We start from the raw sequence: 24,319 nt of genomic DNA, 5'->3' as shown, positions 1-24,319 counted from the left end.
TCCTTGGAAATGTTAGATACTAGTGGTTATCTCTTGAAAATTAACTTCAGCTTGTTTCTCTCCAACAGTACACGATTCAGATAACCAACGCAAACAGGAAAGAATGATGAATAACCCAAAAGGTAAGGATGCTGGTCAACAGGTGATGCTCATTCAAAAATTTGAATTCGCCTGTAGCCAGTCTCGGCGATGGCCGGCCACCGGTGAGGGCCACACTCACCCAGATATAGGCGAGGGTGTCGAGGTCTAACGATGGTCGCCCTCGCTAGATTTGCGAGAGTGTTGCGACTCTCGCCGGCCCGGCCACATGCAAAAAGGAAAATAAAGTTCAGGACTTTCTAGACAATTTTCCTCCCAAACAAACGTTGGAAAAATGATTTGAACAGTTGGAACTTTTGGAACAATCAAATAAGCATTGATAACTGGACTCAAATAGAAGTCCGTAATTTTGTACAAGAGTAGGTAGTTTTATATGTTAGTAAGTTACATAGATAACTCTTTGTAGATTATTGAAACAGTTGGCAATTTGGAAACAGTTAAATATATGTTGATAACAAACTTAAATCTATGACAATCTGGTGTCGAAAAGAAACGAAGTAAGAATTTTTTTCATGTGCCAACACAAGCATGAAAATTGCTCCTAGAAAAGACAGTTCATCAGAATTTCAAACCATAATGAGAGTGAATGGAGAGAGCACTAGTCCCTCTTCTTAAAATGCAGTGTAGCCCCAACCGTAACATCATTTTATCAAGAGCAGTTGCAACAGTATCCAAATTCCTACTGAAACTGATGCCTTTAAATTATCATGGTCAACATCAGACTGTTTGGCATGGGTATACTTTGCTACTATTGCTGCTAAGGAGATGAGAATAAATAAAAAGAAAAACATTGGCATGAAGAAACTGAAGCTCAACAACTGGAAAACTTCAATAGAGGAATGAACAGTACAGAAAATTAAAACGAGTGTACTCTCGGCCAAAATATGATTACATGGACTCTGGTCGCCGTTCAAAAGTCTGATCACCTTTACACAGATCAGTGGAGCAACTATTATCAAAAACAAAATTGTTGCGGCCACTGCAATGGATACTGAAACGGATATGAGTTCTGTACAATTACATCAACAGGCAACATAGCCATTAGAAGACTACCATATTTCCTGCGTGCAGAGTTGAGGAGCCAAAATTCCGATGCTTGCCATCAGCCACGTTACTCAAGCGAAATCCTCGATTCGGAAGCTGGTTTATAAGAAGAGTTTCCAGTTGGCAAGCCATGCTCTTCCCCGGAACTACGAAATAAATAAAAGATGCATTTTGCATTCCTTCCTTCGAACGATGTGCACGTATCCTGCCCTCAAGATTATCCGTCTAGGCAAAAAGCACACGTAATTGAGCTAAGATTGACAAAATTGTCATAGAGAAAACTCTCAAGTACCAACGAGAGACTATAATCGTGAACCATTGTGGTTCGTAAGACCAACGATATAACATGCCCATCCCCATTATACTCTTGCTGAAAAACCAATATATTTTTGCAGTAATCATAGCCTACCATGCAAATGAGGTATACTCTATATCAAATGGAAAGAAAATATCATTATTCATCAGAAAGAAAAAATTCTTAGATACAAAGGTGACTAGACTCCTCGGTGCACTCAGTATGTTGATTTTTTACGTGAAATTCCAAAAAAAAAAAAAGTTTCATACAACACAGTAATAAGCATAATCAAATTCGGAGTCCTTCCGCACAAAAAGAGATTCTGATTAGAGGTGGAAATGGAGAAATGGAGAAGGCAGAAGAAAGGTAAACGCCAGCTAAAAACGTGGAATGTGAGATGATAATGGTAAGAGGTTTGGTAATTTTACTATTATGCCCTCTTTGGTCGCTTAAGGCAATATCATATATGGACATTCCTACAAGTACCTTTCCGACATATATTAGATTAATCCAACTTTTTAGTTATATATTAGATTAGTGCTAGAAGTAAAGTACCTCTCCGACATATATTCTGCTGTCAGGGCTAAACATGACATAGACAACAGAAGCACCTATTGCAGATGGAGGCGGTTGTTCCCTAGCAGCCACGGACACACAGTGCAGTTCAGGAACTTCCAGTGGGTCCTTCAGCTTTCGGAGCTCCATCAACTTCTTTTGAAAGATCGTTATAACCGCATTCTTGACATCTTGCTGCCAGGCTTCCATTTGATTTGTCGATTCAATCTCATGATGGAGGGTGTCTGCTCCAATGTGACTTAACTGAGGATGGGCCTTATCAGAACCTTTTACAACTTGTGCAGACAAATTATTTCCTTTCAAGCCATACATCCCACAAAATGCTTCTTTCTTATGTTGAACATAGAGATCTTCTGCTCTTTGTATTATTGTTTCGGGAATTCCTTCTTTCTTGGCCGTCTCAAATGCAAGGCTTTCATGACAAATTCCATCTATCAATTTCCAAGTTGGCTTTGTCTGCCCATCAACATATGTTGTACCCATGGCTTTGTGCACAGTGTTCTTCGTATTCAAAGGCAAACCAAAAATTCCATGCAAATGAGTGGATATAATACCCAGACAACCAATTCTATCAAGAGTTTCAACAATACTGCCAGCAATACAAGTCCCTTTCGCTGTTTCTGTTCCTCGGCAGATTTCATCCACAAGCACAAGGCTTCTTGAAGTTGCTCTGGTAATAATAGATCGAATCTCGGACATCTCCACCTAAGACAATCGAAATATGAATGGACTTATCAATGAGCTCATGACATGCACATTGGTGCCAATACATCAAGATCCAAGTGCACAAAAGCTATTTGTCAGGACCATCAAACAAGCACATGGTAGTCCCCAACCTAACAATAGATCACTATTTTTAGATTTTATCATTTTTGTTTTGGCCAGACAAGAGGCACTTCTCTATTGTTCTTGTCTCAACTGACTGATTGCCAAATTCTTTTCCAAATTCAAGAGCACCTTCATTGCCACTGGTAAAATCAATATGGGATCTATTTGTTCGCGGCAAGTTATGAAAAATTCCTCCTCCTTAAAAGAAAAAAGTTCTGAAAAAATCCTGGCATTAAAATAAACAGGCAAATGCACTACACAACAATAATATCACACTAAAGAATGATACGGTACGTGTCAAATTGACAAACACAGGCATGTGGTGAGCACAAAGAGAACTATTCTTTAACCATCACTAAAGAGAGAGAGAAGTGTTAGCCCAAGAAGTTAGTACCTGAAACGAGCTTTTTCCATCAGCAGGACTATCATAAGATTTCATATGAAGCATAATAGAATCAAAATGTGGAATAAGAGCCGACTCTGCTGGGACCATCAGTCCACAAATTCCAAGTAGAGCAGCTGCACAAATTGATCGCAGTAAACTTGATTTACCACCACCATTAGGTCCTGTCAAGAGAAACAACGACTGCATATCAACTGTATTGTGTACTGCACTGCCTTGCGCTACATCAAACCAATAAGGTGACAGGCCAACTATTTTCAGCCTATTTGATCCATCTGAAACTTCCACATCCTGCATTCAACATATGTAAATGTGATTCAACGTTTAGGAACCAGGGACAACAACAAAAATAATGCACAGGGCCTCTATTAGGACTTTACTTGACAAAAACAAGCCCGTAAGAATAGCCAAATGATTACGGGTGACATCGTGGGGAAAAAAACATACAACATCTCGCATTTCTAGCCTCCATCAAAAGAAGTTGAGAAAGAAAACAAAATCTGTCTTTATAAATTGACCAATCCAACAAGTGAGATTATGGCATAAAAAGCATTCAGTTTGATTGGGTCATTTGAAGAGGAAAGTCAAAAGGCAAGACATATACATAAGGGAAATTTGACCCAATTCAGCGGTATTAAGTGTCAAAAAATAATAAAGGTAGAAATCGAAATCCATCTTCTTTCCTTAGTAATCTTTTTCAAAACAATTCCAAATCACTCTGAAACCAGTACAAACAAGTAGCAGAACATAAATACAAGCCATGCCCCAAGTTTAGCCTCACAGCAGAGCGAGCCAACTCAACCCTTAATGTTCCCTTTAACAACATGCTGGCCTAATATATGTATATATTTGGCCTTGCATATGGAAATAGCACCAAATGCACCCAATTATATATGATACTATACTTATTCAAACACAGAAGATGTAGATGCTACTAAAGCATAACACAGATTGCAGACTGACTTCTGGTGTTACCTTAGACTTACAGAACCCGGCAAGGGTGGGGAAAACCCATTTTCTCCTCCTCCCTTCACTGAAATACAAGAATTGTCACAAGCCAAATCAGTATGTAGCAGAGTAGATATTATTAATTCTAAAATGCCAAAGCATGAGCCTAGTTATAAATATTAGTTAAGATGTATCTCAGACAAAGATGATTTATGTGGTCGCTTTCTGGTCAATTGACTTGAGAGGATTGCCATGCTTCAGTCTGCAAGCAAATTTTCAACCTTGAGACCAATCAACATGGCACCCTCGCATAGGAAACATGTGTAGCTCAAAATAGTGAAGTAAGTTCATTGACTAGATAGTCTGCTTTTCCCTTTATTCTTCTCTACAGAGAAATGCAGGGATAAAAGAAAGAGAAATCATCCTTGTCTTTAACCCTTTATGCAGAAGTGCTATGAATCTGTCATCACACATTATTATTTGAGTTGCCACATAGCACAAGCCTTGTACACAAACTAAGTTACAGATCGTATATAGATGTCCATTCCAACCTCACGTGAGCAAACAATGCTTTTGCAATGACAAGCAACATAGAAGCAAACACAAGAACATTTGTCTTTATCTGCAGCTCAGCAGAGAGTCCCCGCAATAATTCCAAAACCCTTGCCTTAGCCTTGTCACCAGCCTCATGGTATCTGAAGAAGAAACCATTTGAATGTGTTAGCAGTTAAGGTTTAAAAAAGAAAAAACACAAAAAAAGAAAATGTTCTCCTGGATAAAAGGAACAGCAACCTAGCCAAGGCCTGCTCCACCTTCAATGTAGTAAACCATTCCTCTCCAACCTTTCTACCTCTTGAATCTATGGCAGGCTTAAGCTGCTTAATTTGATCTTCCCCTGGAGTACCAGCCCAAACTGTCGGTGCAAATCGTTTTCCCTTAAACCAAACTGCTTCATGTTCTCGAGAATAAGTAATTTCTCCCCTTGGACCCCCAAGTGGAGCAGTGATAAACTTTATTCGTGAAGTGATTGGGACGAAATCTTCTTCAATCTGCAATCATCATAAACATCTGAATATTAAAATTGAAAAGGCTAAAAGAAGTCTGTAAAAGTTCTGGAAGAAAGTCACAAGTCACGACAAAGGGAAAATTACATTAATCACACTTGAAGGTTAAAGAGGTTCTAATGATCTCACCGCTAGTATCAAAATTAGGTTTGCCTCATTTAGAATTAGATTAACTCCTTCTAGTACAAATGGATCCACTTATCAATGCTATCCACTCTACATGGCGAAATTAGTGGCTATGACATCCAACTCTCTCTGTAGTAGGGCCACTACGGCTCCCTGCTTCACTCCTTAGTTTGGTATGCCTTCTCAAAGATTAAGAACTTGGGCTGAAATAGATAGGTTGACCAGCTACCACCACAAAGCTGAGGTTAATGTGGTTTTCGAGGTAACACTAACTGCAGGCTATATCACACAAAGGTGCCTACAGTCACAATGACAAAGGGATCTGATGGAGCGGTCAAAGAGATTTGCTCTCTTATTCTCTCATGCCCATATCCTTCCCCATTCCCAAAAAAAGGAAAGGGGTGTACTCATGTCTAATAAGCAGTTCAGTTGATGGAAGACAAAATATCCTTCTGGGATAATTTAAGATAAGTTCAATATCTCGGGTGTTCATTTGTTTCTGCTAGTATCTATATGCAAAACCAAAATACAACAAATAAATGAGGACTGTCTATGGCTGGAGTTTGCATAAGACGCACCCACCCCACTTTGATGTTGCAGTTCTAGTAATGCACTGTTGTCAAAAAGCTAAATGCTAGGACAGGCACAGCTAAACTCACAATCGAATATAGCCTGCATAGTAGTCTGGTCAAGGCTGCATAACAAAGAGCATGTGACTGCAAGGTAAGAATTAATTTCCACCTAAAGAAAACTAACTTCAAATCGAAGAACTTTTATCTGACCAAATTCACATCATCAAGGCCCAAATTGCCAAACCAATGTTGAGTAGCCTGTGCACAAAAAAGAAGCAACTTATGTGTATGTAAGGCAAATATAGCCTAAATGCTTACAGCTTTTGACAAGGCCCCTGCTGCCCCTTCAACCTCTGCAAAAGCTTCTTCTACATGTATCATTTTAATGCGCCCTTTCCATGAGGACTCCATGTCCTCGAAAAATTCAGCGGGAACAAAGGAACAGGAACTAATCTTTTGATCACTTTCACCATCTAGAGAGATCATGCCACCGATTTTACTTGATGCCCATTCACATTCAGAAACCTGGAAAACATCCATCCAATTAATTCCTAAATAACAACCATGCAACTTTTATAACTCCGAGCTATCCAAAAACTAGAATGAGAAAAAGAAAGAAGCCTGAGATCGGCTGCATGAAATAAGGCCACACAAGTATTGCTCATTTGTATATCTTAAGACTTAATAATTTTTCCGCTGGAATGAAATAAGGCCATACAAGGTTAACTTTCATATGTGAAGTATTATTACATTGTTTGATTTAGAGATAAAAGTACAACAATGTAAACATCAACTAAAAATTTTCAAACTTTCCATGGAAGGGGAAAATTCAACATATCATGAATTTCACAAGAAAGAACAATTCACATATCTTGAATATGTTTGCAGCGCCACTTGAGCAATTAAATGACTATGCAAGGAAACAGAAAATGCGATAGCCACATAACTGGTGAAGCAAAAGAGCAAATCACAACCTTCTTGAGTTAAAGGGTCTCAATGTGATAGTCATTAACCCAGACTAAGGCCATAGAAAGGTCGAGTGAAAGCTTAAAATGAGTCCAGAAAAGAAAAATAATTAAAAATGATTTAACATCTATAGCCCAGAAGCCGAAGTGCACATAAGAATAGCAGAATTCATTCAATAATAAAGACAAAGTTTCAGTAAGACCTGGATCAGAAAACCAAAACATCTAATCAACTTATCATTCATTAGCAAGACAACAAAGAGGAAAAAGGTTTAGAGTGGGAAACTGCAAAATAATCATCTAAGGGAGAAACATGTTAATATTATAACTTATAAGTGATGTGACACCAGTGTTGGATGAATCACTCTACCAAGAGCATACAAAGAAGAGCAAGTAGATCTCCCAGGGGGTCACAGGATTAGAAAATGAAAAACTCATGGATAAACCCAAGGATAAGGACTATTTTGAGAAAAACATAAAAGGTCTCTCTGCTGTCAAAAAGCTAAGCCCGTATATGAGCAGCAAAACACAGAGATAAAGCGACGCAGGGAGACAGGCTACAAAGCACCTTTTAACTGTCCAATGCCCGTCTCTTTTCCACATTTACTGATTAAACAGCTGGAGATATTAGGACAAACTTCTTGCAGCAGATACAAAGGATGCCATGAAGTTTTGCTTAACCAAGCTGAAAACAGTTATATACCATCAAGCAGGTGTGGATTGGAAAATACTTTGCTAGGCTTAAGCTTCCGTAGAGAAATGAGTACACCCCTTGACTGCTGAAATAAATCTTCTACGGATTGGTCAGTGAATGGATTTTAGTCTTCATTTATATTATCCAATGTATAAGGAAATAGAAATCTGAAGGCTGCAATTTGAGCAAGATCTATAAGATCACAACGGCCCTAAAGTTTATAGAGTAGGATCCAAGTTAAGGTCTACTTGGTTCATCAGGTCTTTCATTGCAAACACAGTTCGAGAATAGCCATGTCTTTGCCTTATCCTCCAAAATACAAAAAAGTGTATCCATATCATAATTAGAACCTAAGACTCATTCATAACAAATGATAAATTAGAACCTAAGGCTACTTCTCTGGGAAACGGAAGGTAGAGAACGACCAGATAAATGGACTTCACTTTCCTCTCTGTTCTATTTTTCATCCCCCTCCTCCGGTCGAAAGACCAGCTAGAGGGACTCAGCTCCTATATAGGAATGAAATGTCTCAATCAAAGAATCATTAAACCATGTGTCTATAACTCCTGAATAAGAAAGAGCTACGCATTTGAATGCTCTCTCATTAGTTTGAGGTCGGACCTCATAAAGGGTTAATCAAATAATTTGGAGACCTTGATATTGAATATAACAAAAAATGCATTAGTTTCCTTCCATGCAAGGTGCAGGCTGTCTACATACTAAAGCCTCAGATCAGCCACATATACTGTGCACAGGTCTCAAACTCGTTTATTTGCATATATATGTTCAAATGTGTAAGGAACACCAAGTTTCTTCCAATAACATTGTCATACAGATAAGGAGACATGAATATCCACAGATGGTGAGCTTGATAGAACTCACTAATGTCTGAAAGTCGACTTTTAACCCTGTTGCAACCCATGTTGGATCCATTAATAGCTTTAGAATTTCTCTGAGCTCAAAATTTCTGTACATGTGCAGTACTTCATCCAGAACATTTTTAATTCTACAAAACTCAATATGATTGGCCTCCCTCAGTTCAAGTAGCTTCACAAGCTGCATGACAATGAAGAAAACTTTCATTAGGTCCTCTAGGCCTAGCCTAGCACGGCAGATATGTGGGGAATATAAACAAACGTATCAAGTAATTAATTTGAATTTTAAAAAATCGAAATTGTAACTTGCAACTACTTAAATTAAAAAAAATGTTATCAAGCAACACATGTCTACAAATTAACGCTTCAATGCTCCACATCTTTCTCGGCCACCTAAAACAAGTAGATAACTAAATACCGCTTTCAACTGCACACCAGCATAAAGTATGACCGCAGCAACCTTAGTTATCATGATGCTTGTTTAGAAAGACACAAGTAAAACATGCTGAATTAGCAAACCTCAATCATAGAAGAAGAAACTTTAAGGGCAACACATTAAATGCAAGGATGAAACTCGAATACTCTGACTGATGGAAGCAGAAACAACAATTATGAACATATCACCTGTACACAATCAGACATTAAGCTAGAATCTAGTAACCTAGAATTGGATGAATATTTATTGCGAGAGAGATGGGGATGAAAAGTTAATTATATGCATGCAGAAGTTCCAATAAGCACAGGAACTTTGTAGAAAAGGAGATGACTAAAGACATATTGCCAAACTAATTTAACTAAGAAGCCTGATAAAAATTAGAATCAACCTTTGCAGATGAGATGCAAGTAAAGTCAGGAATCGAGCAATTTATCTCGTTCATAAGTTTGCAAGTAGCTGCCCAAACAGTAGAAAGAGCAGGACTTAGCACAGAATCTTAAACAACAATACAAAGAAAAGGTTATCATTGCAAAGCTAGGAAATGTTGACGAATGCAAGAGAATATTGGAAGAAAACTGGTCTCCACATTCCTCGTTAATAATCACCATGAGAACAGAATTGTTACAAGATGGCATAGAGCTATGACAGTACAGGACAAACTTTCTTACCAAATGTAATGCCATACCATGAAATCCATGCACAGAACTAATACATGCCTATATTTCGTAGTTATTGCACATATAGTCCGTTCGGTATAGCTATGGCTGTTTTGTGCTGTGTCAAAGCACATACATTTAATGACATATCTTTTCAAGGTGTTGTGCTGAGGCTACAAATGACTAATGTGTTTGGCAAAAGCCGCTGCAAGATTTACTATGGTTATCAAAATGATGAAAAGACCAATAACATTGCTGTAGAGTTGTTACCAACGATTATATATATTGTTAGAACTTTTGCAATGTACCATTTTCACCTTATACTAGTAGTAGTAGTAGGAGTAGGAGTAATAGTAGTAGTACTAACAACAATAACAACAATAATAATAATGACAAAGTTGTTGTTAGTATTATAATTTTATGTCATATTTTTATTATGATTGCTATTATAAATTAACATATTCATGTTATTTTATTTCAAATTTCTAAAAAAGTTGCTATAACTTTCCTTCCCTTCAAGGGAAAGATATTAATGAAAATTTGAAACAAATAGAACTGTGATTATTGTTAGTATTATTAATATAATTAATATTTGCTCCTTTATTATTATAGAATTAACATATTGATCTTATTATTTTTTATTCCAAATTCTAGAAACGCATTTGATGACAAGAGAAAAAAGTAGAATTTTAAAAAGGGTATTTTTGTCCTAATAAAATCATCTTTAAAAAGTTTAAAATTTATAGCACCTCAAAGCTACTAGAGGCAGCTTTTGGAAGCTGCTGTGAAAGTACTCTAGATGTTTACCAAATGCCTCGAAAAGCCAAAGCACCCTATTTCACAATTGTAGCAGCTGAGGAAAACCTACAATAAGATCTGTTGGTCTATATCTAAAGTTTTCACCCAAGAGTCAGTGGCAGTTTCCAGTGTGATCAGGTGACGGCCGCTAATGTTAAATCACTGACGGCTGGACAGTCATGATATGGCCATGGCTTTTTTTTTAAATTAAATAATGACTTATTTATGTAAACTATGTTTTCATTTAAGCTAGTCATATTTAATGAACACCAAACATACAAGAAGATGCTATATGCCAACGTTTAATCTTACATGTAGGAATTTTCTACACAAGGTTAAAGATAGAACAGAACCAAGCATTTGTCATCACACTTTAAAATATTCCAACCTATAGATAAATCCCGATGACGGAACATAGCCTTAGATCTTCTCCTATCTTTTCTATCATAAAATTAAATTCCACTCACTTGATCATCTAAAGTACATCATTGAAAATGTCAAAACCACCTCAAGTACTTTCTCTCATCTTATCCTCAATCGAGATCACCTCAATTGTTTCTCAAGTACAATCACTTCTTAAGTGTTTACATATATACGAGTATGCAATATGCACTAGTCTCACTCTAAGTTGATAGATAACCAGAAGAAAGCAATTGGCCAAATATCTAATGAAAAAGAAGTTGGTCTTTCAAGGAGAAAGAATGCCCAACAGGGTATGAGAGTAAAATTCGCACAGCGTAAGAATAAGGTCTTCTTGAGAAATACAAAACCGGGAATAACAGCGAAATCATTCATCTAGTTTCTCATTAGTCCAAGATAAAGCCACGAAATGGGAAAAGGATAAAACAAAATTTTGAGAAGTATATATATATACACAAGTATGTTCAGTACCCTACTCTTAGATTTAAATTCTGGTGTTCGCATATTACTTATCTTCCAAGAGGAGAAAGAGATCATTAAATTTCTTCTCTATATCTATTATCTATATACATAGTGGGGGCAGATTGCTGGAGGATGGGATTCGAGAGAGAGAGAGAGAGAGAGAGAGAGAGAGAGAGAGAGAGAGAGAGAGAGAGAGAGAGAGAGAGAGAGAAACGCACATTTTAATGTTCTGTCAAAGTGAAAGGACCATCAACCTAGATCCAACATTGTTTATAAGACCACTTTCTATGAGTTAATAGCACTCATCCAACTAGTAGGAGTCACAATAAGCCCCCTGATTAAGATAGTAACAATCAGCTGTGTCCAACCCTTCTATCCTATGAGACTTACAATATCCATTTCCCCAGAGATACAAACTAAAGTGGTTACTTTCTCTTGTTCTTTTCTTGTGGGGGGGGACGACGTTTTCAAGCGATCCCATTTTCTCCAAGAGAAGGGGACTATCCAACTCTAACGACCATTGCGTGATTCAATCAACAGCAACAAGTATCACTATTCTGGTTAATAAAAGAGGCAAACCATCAAGCAAGGGACTTAAAGTACATCACAGCACCTTGAATTGTGATTGCAATCTCATATGCAGGAGGATTAAGAAGAAGATCTCTAACATACCTGGCAATGCACAACAAAAGGGGGGAAACACGTGCATTAGGAGAATTTTTTATTAAACGGACTTCATATCTAATACAATAGCAAAAATATTAAACGGACTTCCATTAACTTTGATTTGCTAACATGTTAATCAGTTCTGCTTCTTTACTTAGACGAAGTCTCAATGAAGAAGAATCTTTTTTGCAAGCTTCATATCTAATACAACCATAAATGGAAGAGGTTAAACAAGCAAAGGCTCAACTAAAATGGGTCCTTTCATGACATCTTTATAAACCACTTGTAACATCAGCTAGTCAAAATAACTGCAGTAGCTTTTATTCACAGTGGGTGTTAACTCCATGCCATGTCTTGACCATCACTGGTACTTAAATAGACTTTAATGCTAAATAGTAACGTTCCTTATCTGACTACCATAAGAGTGATATCATCTGATTAATCAAACAGACACCGACTCACCACCTCTTAATCCATGCCACAGCTACAAAAAGGACTTCAGTGTCATCTAAGACAGTAATATTAAAGAATCAGTTAAAATTCATATTTAAACCAAATTGACCCTGTGAGCTATACATTCACCTAATCCATGTTAATCCGACAAGCTAAGATATAGAAGTCAAACATTAGCAAGTTTGTAGATCCAACCAACCCTTACTCCTTTTGTCACACTTATCTAAAATGATTACCAAATGAATCAATCCATACTCCATAAGGCCAAGCACAAATCCTTCACTTTCATATAGTGTTGTATAGAACAAAGAATGATAGACTGTGCATGTTCTGTTTCATTGACAGCTGGCAAGGCACACTGAGGGATTATTCTGGGACTATTCTACTAAAGTGTAAATTGGGCAACTTACAGTGCAGGCAGACCAGTGCAATTTGATGGGAGCAAAACCTTCAACAAGCAAGGTATGCCTTCTGTTGGTATGGCACCTGTAAGATGCAGTTGCATAATGATCACACACAATACAAGTCACAAGTGCAAACCTTCACAGCATCAAGATATCCAGACCAAATTAAACCAACCAATTTGTGTCGCTGTCCCCAAATGCAAAGGCTGAGGTCTGTTTTCTGAAGACACGGTAACATTTCTAAATTTAACTTCGTCATCAAGTCCATAAAGCTCCTTTACCTAAAAACAGCAATAAACTGAAATGAAATGGAACAGTTTCTCATTAACTTTTGGATATTAGCCCAACGTGGATGTAACACTGAAGAAAACCTTGAACAGAAGCTCAGGCACCGGATCGCCTTCGATCCATTCAAAGGTTCTGGAATTACATTCCCCCCACAATAAGCCTCCCTTGCCGTATTCTCCCCAGCGAAAAGTGCCTAAAAACTTCCGCATGTCAAATTATTGCAAAAAATAATGGCTACTGTTGTCGAGAAGATAACAACTGTCTATTACAACAAAAAAAATGAATAAACATGTATATACATAGAGAAGAATGGCAAAGAATAATCTCAAAATACTGCAGTCTGCTGCAATATTTCCTGTGTATAGCAATCCTTCATTCCTCCACCTTAGATAGCCTATTACATTTTATGTAAGGAAGATTAGCAACACTGATATCACACAGCTAATACCAAATGTGTTTTTGCAATTATGCAATTTAAGTTTCTTCTGTTGTGCTCACATACAGTCACTTTTCACTGAGCTGACAATCTGATCTTAAAACCACCCTGCTGATGCTCGCTGCCAGCAACATTGTCACAAACAAATACATGCTGCATATGACATGAAATCTGTCATATTGCAGAATACAGTATGGAAACATAGGGCAAGATCACTCTTCTCCAGCAGTACAAAATTCAGATTACCAACACAAACAGGAAAGAATGATCAATAACCCAAAAGGTAGGGACGCTGGTCAACAGGTTTATAAAATTAGGCAGTTTTTACGCAACAAAGTTGCAGTACTCAGCAGTTCTGTCGAGAAACCACTTAGCAAAATAAGGGAAAACAAAAATATTCTGCCAAAAAAGTAAGGCTAGTGCCAGGTTAGTTCAAGGGGGCTTTGCTCATTAAAGTACTGTCCAGATGCCTTTTATCATCTTTGTAAGGAACGGGTGAATTTGCTAAGTTGCTTGAGTATGCCAGTTCACTCTTGGGCTTTGATTTTTTTTTTTTTTTTTGGGGGAGGGGTGGGGTGTTGTGTGGAATGATTAAGAGAAGGGGCAGAAAATTTGAAATTTCTCCTCAAAAAGTTTCAAAATGTTATCCATTTTCTCCCCCAGCTCTCCTCCTAACCCCCCCCCCCCTCTGAAACAAAGCAATAGAGAAGTCAAGATTGACTGAATGCTCAAGTAGAGGCATCAAACACATGAAAGCCAAAAATATTCTTTTAAATGTATATTCCAAACAATTCTTTAACAGATTTTTCATACCCTAAGGAAATAAGCTATGTCACTTGACACTAGCATACCTTCATATATGTCTTATTTTTCTCTTCATCCTTTTGTAATAGGCACATGACAGTGTGCACAGATTCCCATCTCTTTGTGACAATGTTGGACAAGCTATTTGGCACAAGATAGTGTAGGACCTGTTTGTTTATGTTTCTTATAAAGCCAAATATAACTTTTTTTTGCTTTTCCGCCAGAATTTAAAACACTATCCAAGTTTTGAAATTTTTTGAAGAAACTGTATAAATCTACCTGTCAACATTTGTAAATTGTGAAGTTTCAGGTTAAGAAAAAGTCAAAGTACGTCGGCCACAAGATTTAAATTAAGCAAAACGCAAAAGTCTCTCCAGACACACCTGTATGCTTCTGCAGATGACATAACTTGCTGAATGAAACCACAACACAAATAAATGTAAAACTAAAGTTATGGAGGAAAGCATTCGGAGTGTATCGTTGAAAAGGGCAAAAAACTTCATTGACAAAACATACAGGGACCCCGAAGATGCACATAGCTCAATGTGTGCTTTTCAAATTACATTCTTCAACAAGTTAAGAAAAAGGTCTAACCAGATGAATTCTGCCTCAAGGATGTATGCAGAAATAAATGGTGGTACTGGCAAGTTCGCAGTTTTGTAACCAGGGCCTCTTCAGTTAGACCGTCCTCCAGCATATATGTCTTCATAGTCTCTAGAACTAGAATCATGGAATATCCTCTAGCTGACCGAGATATACCTGAATTTAACATATAAGGGAAATTGAGACAACAATACCTTTCATGCCATTTGCCTTGCATAATGCGAAAGCAAAGACAATTCATCCAAAGAAGTCGCACCGGAAAGGGAGAAAGGGAGGACAAAGGAACGCAAACGAACATGCAGGTTATACATACAAACTGCGCTGCATCATAATTGCCACTCATTCCAGGATGTGAAGCAATCACTGCCTAAAAAACGCGATTTTTCTGTACATTACCAGTATCTCAAATTATAGGCCTCTCGAGGAAGCACCCCAGGGGATACAAGACAAATTGCTAAAGAGATGGGTAGAAAAGCACTTAATGCACAATCCTGTATTATCCAAACAATATGGCCACTGGACCCAGTAACTAATGCATTTTTTCAATGGAAGTAAACTTATGAATCTGATGAATAGTCACATTCTTCTTAACCAACCAAGCTTTCTGTTAAATGGAAAAAGATCGTTCAGGATTAAAAAAGTAAACTTGTTGGTTTATCAAATGGTGGTGTTCCAGTTTTTGAGAGAATTATCATGCTAGCTGATTTGACTCGGGAAGCACTATTTTCTGTAAGTTGCAGAACAGGCTCACAAGGAGATATGATGTTAGAGTAATTAAATAATAAACCACGCCTTCATCTAACAGCTTAAGCTTTTAGAACAGTTGGTTGTGGTCCCGCAAAATCTTACATATGAGATCATAAGTTCATCCAAAAACTTCATAAGCTACTTATCAAGATTGTGATAGTTGTTCATATCTTCAGTCTTGCTGTTTTTAAGCAGTATAGGATTCATGCTCTTTCTCACTTAATAGTAGTGTAGTATGTCTTCTTCATCTCTTCTGTTCTTACATTTTTTGATGTACTAAAACAGTTTCTCTTTTAATAATGCAGAATAATAAATACAAGGTTATGTGCTTATTGGCCATCTATAAAATAAAAATAAAAAAAGTAGCTTAAGAAACCATGGAAATTTGAGGCTTTGTGCTGCAATAAGCCTAAAGGTACCCAAGAATCGTATCATTTGTAACAATTGATTTTATGGAAGGACAAATAACATGCTCTTACCAAAAACTGGCATTGGCTCTGGAAACTCCAAATCATGATCAATACCAACAAGCCCATATACATAGGGACTACCAGGATGAGCATGCCTAAAGACGGTAAAAAAAGTGAGGAGAAGAATTTGCACATTGAAATTGATAAACCAAGTACAGATGATGAAATAGCAAAGGTCTCATATAGATGCATGGGCCCACTCATAAAAGCTTCTCTAAATTTCAAATTGTGAAATACTTTTACTCAACATGTATCAAACAATATATGATCATATTCTTTGCTCTATGTGGGGGAAAACTCGACATGATAAGAAAAAGGAGCGGCCTCAGTCTCTCCCATCCATCAGCAAACTCTTTTTTTACAGCAAACCATCAGCTTTGACATAATATCAGCCTATGTTATGGACAGCAGAATGTGAATACTTATCTCGATTATAAAATGGTGTAATAGATTTTGTTCAGCTGGCTTCAATCAGTGAGTTAGACATTCAATCAGCAGACTACGAATAGGTATCTTAATTTATGGTTGCCCAAGTGTTGACCGACACTTATTATCATATCATCATAAATTCGGACTTAGGATAGCTGACTTTTGTTTCTTTCCTGTAGTATCTTATGCAATACGAGATTAGGAAAGCCCGTGATAAATAAACTTTACTCAGTGCAGGAGGGCGAGCAATAGTATCCAATATTTCCAAATGTGTATGGGAGCAACATAGTTTACAATCTCCATGACATCTTTCTTCGTTGCAATATCCCTAGTAGCTGTGCACCTCCCATTCAGGTAAAGCATAGGATGAATTTAGCTAAAACCTATGGCTACATGACCAGCAACCATTTACTCCAGTTTTTATTCTATTGACAGCTAGTCTGCATCCGCCTCGAGATAAGAGAAACAAGAAAAATAGCCTAACAAGATGTAAAGGGTCCGATGCAGATCTTTATTATACAAAAGAATAACACCAAAAAGTTGTTAGAAGTCAGAAAGAAACCCTAAAAATGCTTTTACTAGCCGCCTCTCATAGAACTTCCTTATTTTCTGCTCTTGGATATAGAAAACTTTTCTTATCCATTCAATCAGACAAAAGTTTGGTAGATACTTACTCTTTTGCCTATACCATAGTTACTCTGAATTAACCCATTCATAATGCCACCTTATATAAAATGCCCACACATCTACCCAAGCATCTCTATCTTCAGCAAACTCATTTCACAAGCACAATGGAACAAAATTGAATGAGAAAATATTATCAAAAAGATCACTATGTCACTTTGCACTGACCCTGATATAAAACGACTCTTGCGACATCGAGCCTGAGTTGGACCCTGAACTTCTTCTACTATGCACTGAATAAACCAAAGCCAGACACTTTAATGAAAAGTCAATCCAAGGCAGGTCTATTAAATACCATAGCCGAGAAACATATGTTTTTCATATAACTATACAGATATAAATACAGACATCTGAAGATGGACTAATAGGAAGAAAAAGAACAAAACATAGTTCAAGCAGCAACAAGGAGCAGATATGCTAGGCATGATCATGAAGAAACAAGTTGGCATTGAAGATCATGAACCACCAACCAGAGGTCATAGATGAAATCACTAAATTTCCATGTCCTTTCACAATTGAGATGTAGCCTTTTGTTTCAGAATTTGTTAAAAAGTGCCCCTAGGACACTTAATAAGATGTTTTAATTATGCTTTGAAACTTGTGATTTTATTATGACATGCTAAAAAGGAATAATTTTCAATCTTCAATGTTCCTAATGTACATTTGAAAATGTTCTTTCTATCTTTAGGTTGTTATTAAGTGCCCTCGGGGCACTTGTTAACAAGTCCCTTTTGTTTTTTCTTTCCCTGAGTTCTTATCATGCGTCTGCATTTCGAATATCACATTTGGACAAATTAAATCAGCAATCAAACTTTTTAAACAAGAAAGCACTATCATATGAACATCAAGCTTTATAATCGAAAGACGACAGAAAACTAGGACAACTGGATCAGAAGTCTAAATGCCATGTCTCATAATCAAATAGTAAAGTGAAAAATGTAGAGGGCAAAAGAGAAAGCAGAAAACTGATAAAAGGTTCAAATACTAGCAAAGTCTGATCAAATGGGCACACATCCGCTAGACATGGCCCACGTATGAGAGATGACCGATAATTCTAGCTTTTTAAAACAGTTACCAAGATGAGATTTATAAGAACATTTTGCGGCAAGCATTTGGCGCTTCCATGCCTCTGAACATTTGGACATGAATTATTGACCATGAGCACAGCAGTATTATCCAATCGTGTCAATGGAATGAGAACCACAACTAAGTATTGCTCTTTTATTTATTTCAACTGGGTAAACTACTTTTTTTTTTTTGGTCGTGCATGATGAGTAGATTAATAGTAGCATAGTTCATAGTGACATAAACAAAATATTGTTTTGGGTTTATCTCAAAATAAAAGTCGACTACTATTTTATGAAAAACAAGTGCTTAAGTTCAAGGACATGATAGAACACAGTCTGCAAACTATGCAATCAGAGACCATGTCAGGCAAGAGCTATAAATCGGTAGTAAACATATGAACATCATGCAACCAGACAATAAAACTGAATAATCCACCCCCCCCCCCCCCCCCCCCGGGGGCGCTAGAGGAGTGACTCAATATAAGGAAAAAGACGAGCACAACAGCATCATGATCAAGTATCCATAACAACAGTAAAAATCCACCAGACTGAGGAACAGTTGCCCTAGACACATTGAGTTGCACAAACGAGCATATGGGAACAAAGTCATTAATTCTTACCACAGAAAAGCCATTCCGAGTGAGGTCATCCAGAGTTTGTCGAAGATTCTGCAAACAAATCATTTTCAAAATTAATTGAATATTTTTATAGAAAATGAAAGACAAAATGAACATCCACAACAGTTGTGCTATTCCTGCAAAACCTTATACGGAATCTTATTCTTAAACATCAAAAGCAGTTTTAAGAAAGAATATCATGATCAAAAAGTAGCTGCAATAAGCAAATCTTCATATCTATGACGTGCTTGGATCTGCTCCGTCCATTCCAATTAAATGACCCCTAGAAAGCACAGGAGGTTTAATTCTAACTCCATCTGTTCTGAGATTGGATTATATTAGCCAATTCTTTCCTTAATAAAAGCAACTGCAGTTAGATTACAGAGACTGGCCCGGTCAATAGTACAAAAAATGCTGCCAGGTCATATGATACTGGCATTATAACAAAGAAATAAGTTTGACATTCATGGAGCTAAAAAGATGAATTTATTAGTCATTACTCTCCCCCAGGATATGCAGCTGAATGACGAAGAGTTGCAATAATTTCCTTGATTTGTATTTTTATTTTTATTTTTATTTTTGTAACTGTTTTTTATTTGTATTTAAATGCTGTCCGAATGCCATGACCCAAAAGCTATCCCTGCACACTGTCTCAGGCAGATAAAAGAGAGAGTGGACTGGAGGGCAGATTTCCTTTTATCTTTGTATAGATGAGAATAAAGACCTTAAGTAAGGGTTATAGCAAAGATATCACCATGAGTACCTGCAGCATAGATCACTGGGGTACACAGAATGGCCCTTGTGTAAAATGTGGTAGAACAGAGTTAGCCTTCTTAGTTTATGTTGTTGAAAATAAGATAATTTTGACTTCTATTTAAAAAAAATAATCATACCAATGTACTTGATGCATAGCTAAAAAATTAGCATTACATATTAAAACAAGAAACTCATGGATAAGTATATGCTCAGAACTTAAAATGGCAAATTTGGTAATATTTCATCTAAAATGTTGGGAACACCGATAACAATTAACAGCATTACTGGTGTAGTCTCTTTTGCTATTTTTCCTTTATTTTAATGCATTCTCAACAGAATCCCAGTCTGCCCATTTTAGTGTTTTGAATTGCTAATTTTCCCATGGAACATGCATTGCAAATCAAGGATCACTCAGAAATACGTATTTGAGTGTACCATATTAACCATTTTATAAGTCCACTAATCCCTCAATAAACTTCCCAAACATTCCCATTGAAGTTGCGTGCAGAACCAGTTGTTCTAAAACTTAAAATGTCAGAGAAGAGAACAGCTCGCTTTGTAATTTATATCTTAACATTCAACACTGGAAGGCTAGTAGACTGACGAAAGCCCCAAGTGTCTAAGCCATAAGTGATGGTGAAAGAATTTGTAGAAACCGATAATGTGCAAAGAAGTGAACAAAATACACGAGTGAGAAGGAAGTATGAGGAATCGAACTCGAGACCATTGGCTTCGCTATGCATCTATGTTCATGTTCTGTGCCAAAATATTTTTTCTAAAAGCTTCAGCTATTACAGAAGGGTAAAGAAAGTTAGAAATCCCGTCCATGGTGTTACCATTGTATGGAGAGTGTCTACACTCGAGCAGAAAGGTAAAATACAAGGAGCTCAGTTGAAGAAAAAGAGAGAAAATTATGATGAGAACTATTTTTTATAAGATGACACAAGATGTACTAGTAGTATCATGTTGCCCTCGACACCAAGTCCTTTCGGTATCAAAGAAGATACCGCTTTATTTTAACACTAGATATCTATCATTAAAAAGTCCACAATTGTGCAGTGAACATGACCATTTAAGTACCAGATAAATAGCTAGAAAAGTCGGAACATAATCCCAAATTATATGCTATAATGGCCCATTAGTAGAGGAAAATATCTAGTAAACCAAAATTGATAGCTTCTAAGAAATAACAAGACTTGCATGTACAATAAAACAATACCATGACAGGGCATCCAGCCCTGGGAATGCTATCTGAGCGTAAGCCACCAAAAGGATTCAGACCAGCATATTCAACAAGAATACAAGCATCTATCCCAATTGCCTCATAAAACTCTCCGACCTGAGGGCAGAAAATGCTCAAATCATTGTCATGATAAATGCCAAACGGGGTATTGCATTTCAACTTGAATGGCACCACAAGCTCATTTGGGATATGAACATACTCTGCATAGCAAAACTTCTCGAGGAAACTTTGATTTGAACTGCAAAATTTCCGAGTTTAGCGACCCTTCTTTTAGACTACATAAAACACATCAACTTATTCTCAGATCAGCAAGAAGTAGCTATCAACCTATCAACATAGACAAGGTTATGTATCAATTTATCTGCATGTGCAAACTTGAATAAGCAAAGAGAAAAATGTTGCGTGATCTGGACATCAATTAATTTCAAGCAAATGGAGGGACACATCCAGCAAAGTCCCGCAAATCCATGAAGAAATGGTCATCTTAATTATCAAGTTTCTCCCATTTGAGAAGATTCATTTGATCCATAGATAGTGCATATTCATACTTTACTTCACAGCAAGCCTCAAAAGCATAGACAAACAGCATGTCAGCATTTCCACTGAACTTGAACTGAAATACTACGGTCACAGCTTCTTCCTACATGGCTAAGAATAGTTTAACAAGGAATCAGATAACCTATGGATACTGCTCACTAATTGACTGGACTCAGTGATAGGGAATTTAATCTGATGATAGAATAGAAGAATAACTAGCCCACTCGATGCATGTAAATGAAAATTTGACAATATATAATCTCAAATGCGAACTATTGAAGGTGCAAAAGGGCATTATGGTTGTATAACGGTCTAAAGAGTCCGATGGAGATACTTTCTTAGAACTAATAATACGATCCCCTGATTTTTCCCATCCAACGACCATTTTTTTAGTTGAAGACTGATTCACTCAGTACAAGAAACACAGACCAGCTTTTTTCCCCATGATAATAATTTTACTCATCAACAAGTTGTCTACACAGGCCTATCAACATGTCACCGGTCTATGTTTAATTACCAAATATAGAAATGGAGACTCAAAACCGTGCTGGTATCGAAGTTTCGCATGCAGATAGCTAAAGAGGCTCGAAAGCAGCGAATGCATGTGATAAACGTTGCTGGCGAAATATGCTGTTTTTGTTTCTGAAAAAATCACGAAAAATCACCTTCCATTTTTCAAGTTAACATCAACACCTAGCAAATTGGAATAAACGAGCCTGCTAACCAGTTGGACCGTGGAAGGCTTCCTGCAAATCTGCAACCTCTGCAGAAAAAGATATAATACAATAGGAATCATTCTCTTTAGAACAGGAAGGCAAAACTGTACAAGCCACTGAGCAAGAAACTCCAAGCTAGTATTCGTTATAATTATGCTTCAACCAGCAAACCTCTTTCCACCATTGCATTTGAGAAATGTATTTGTCATCAAGGATGTCATCAGATATTCTGCTTTTCTTGGAAGATTTTGTGCTTCCTTTCAAAATCTTCTGGTTTTGGTAACATCGGATTTGCAAATGCTGTCTGCTTCGGCGTGAATAACTAGAAAGTGCCATTTGAAACAGAAAGAGAATTAACTCATCTTGAAGTTGTGAATTTAGAGCAAAATCATACATCGATCCTATTGCAATGCAGATATAATTACTTAGACTATTAGTCAAATCAAGATCCATGCCAAAAAATGGATCCCATTCTCCACCGAGAGCCGAGAACCGAGCCACAAATATCGAATACTAAATTCAATAACCTCGTGGGATAACTACAGTTACCGAAAATTAGGATGCCATTTGAAACCAGGAAATAGAATGATACAAACTCTAGCGTGCTCAGTGATTTGAAACTGATTAGGTGATTACCCGCATGATAACAGGCTAGAAGTGAGGATTAATGTTCCAAAATGACCAATTAAGCAAGTCCATGAAGAGAGTAAAATGGATGTGACAACCACAATTCAACATGTGCCCATAAAATTCCAGTTAAACTACTCGACAGCTCCAACCCTCCAAAGGCCAAAAGAGAGCGACCCAATGAACAACGAGGCCGGCCGACACCCGTTTCCATCCTCGAAAGGCTAAACACAACCGGTCACATAATAAACGTTCCCGTCACCTAAATCAAACAGGTCCGGCGCTCCAGACATCGCATTGCGATCTTCATTCAGCTTTCTGCGGAAAACCCACACTTCCACCACAGAAGCCACTTACTACTACTCTTGCTACGACTCGAGTTCCGAGACAGCTCACCCTCATCAACCTCAGGCGCTTGCCGGAACATTTCCAAACGAACAACAGTTACCCAAAAAAGAACAAGAAAAGGAAAGACAGAAACACACACACACAGAGGGGTGTTACATGAAGGGCGGTGGAGGACCGAGCGAGCAGCGTCTGGGAAGAGGAAGAGGAGGGCGGAGGAGGAGAGACAGGGAGCGCCATTTGGGCAGCGAAACGACGGCGTTCCGAGTGGCGAGCCAGCGCATCTCGGGGGTTCCCTTCGCTTCGCCGGCGCTCCGGCCAGGGGATCGCGCTCTCGGACGGGCTCCGGCGAGGAACGAAAAGCCGAGACCGGAAGGGGGGAAGGAGACAAAGCTCGCTATCTTCGTCTCTGTTCTGTTTTGTCTGTACGATGCGAAGTGAGGCTCGCTCACGTGCAATAGCAGCGCGAGTTGAGTGTCGTGTTGTGGGCCCCGGGGTCCGCGGGACCCAATGCAATCGCCGCCGTTGATTTTGTGGTTTGACCTTTTATTTAACGGGAAACACCGAAAACTTTTCAAAACATGTAAGGAAAGAGCCACAGGTTATACATATTGCGATACATTTATTTTGAATCCAAATCATGCCCATTGTGACGAATTTTCCTTAAACTTTTTGTTGTGACATAAAAAATTCAAAACTTATATTTATGTCACATATTTACCACTCATCAAGATTATGTTAAATGATTTTAAAGCAAAAAAAATGTTTTTTTTTTATATTTCACTTCAGTCACGTGGGCACCACGTTAACATTATTTGCTTGCTGGCGTCCATGTATGCAAATTTTAATGGTTCATATTGATAAAATTTCGACGGAGGGTAAATGTATCACATCGGTACAAATTTGGGATTTTTGGTATTATATAAAGAAAGTTTAAAGTAAATGTGTTATGGTAGACATTAGTTTAAGGTTTTTGGTAGTTCTAAAATTTATCATGAAAGTTTATATCGTGAAGTCTGCAAATTAATAGAGCAATTCTAAATATTTCCACTTTTAGATTAGAAACTCTCGCGGTCTTCACTCAAATAATCTTGGGCAGTAACTTGATAACATTAGATATAAGTTAACTATAGATTATATATCAATGACAATGGATACAGAAGCTC

At 37.5% G+C, this 24,319-nt stretch overlaps 1 protein-coding gene across 4 annotated transcripts; it reads right to left on the bottom strand.

Annotated features, from left to right (window-relative positions):
* Positions 1–889: 889 nt before the first annotated feature.
* Positions 890–23,571, bottom strand: LOC115693586 (DNA mismatch repair protein MSH1, mitochondrial). 4 transcript variants are annotated; one of them, XM_030620598.2, is made up of 22 exons: positions 23,313–23,571; positions 22,353–22,503; positions 22,131–22,228; positions 21,128–21,203; positions 20,905–21,024; positions 18,933–18,980; positions 17,414–17,478; positions 16,142–16,227; positions 14,907–15,071; positions 13,156–13,265; positions 12,960–13,065; positions 12,791–12,866; positions 11,875–11,933; positions 9,314–9,381; positions 8,497–8,670; positions 6,274–6,480; positions 4,986–5,242; positions 4,745–4,888; positions 4,221–4,278; positions 3,237–3,536; positions 1,994–2,719; positions 890–1,368 (listed from the first exon to the last, which is right to left on the bottom strand). In XM_030620598.2, exons 1-22 carry the CDS (start codon positions 23,435–23,437, stop codon positions 1,141–1,143), a joined length of 3,447 nt encoding a protein of 1,148 aa, XP_030476458.1. In that variant the 5' UTR covers positions 23,438–23,571; the 3' UTR covers positions 890–1,140. The 4 variants fall into 4 exon arrangements, with proteins under 4 accessions (XP_030476458.1, XP_056173293.1, XP_056173296.1 ...); XM_056317318.1 differs by lacking the exon at positions 23,313–23,571 and adding an exon at positions 22,818–23,300; XM_056317321.1 differs by lacking the exons at positions 22,353–22,503; positions 23,313–23,571 and having other exon boundaries at positions 21,128–21,255.
* Between the last annotated feature and the right edge of the window lie 748 nt (positions 23,572–24,319).

The sequence above is a fragment of the Syzygium oleosum genome, unplaced genomic scaffold (assembly GCF_021117445.2).
Source record: "Syzygium oleosum isolate NSW1041296 unplaced genomic scaffold, Sole_v2.1 Sole_v2.01, whole genome shotgun sequence".
NCBI lineage: Eukaryota > Viridiplantae > Streptophyta > Magnoliopsida > Myrtales > Myrtaceae > Syzygium > Syzygium oleosum.
The sequence above is the reverse complement of the archived record's forward strand: the minus strand, read 5'-3'. Positions and strand labels throughout refer to the sequence as shown.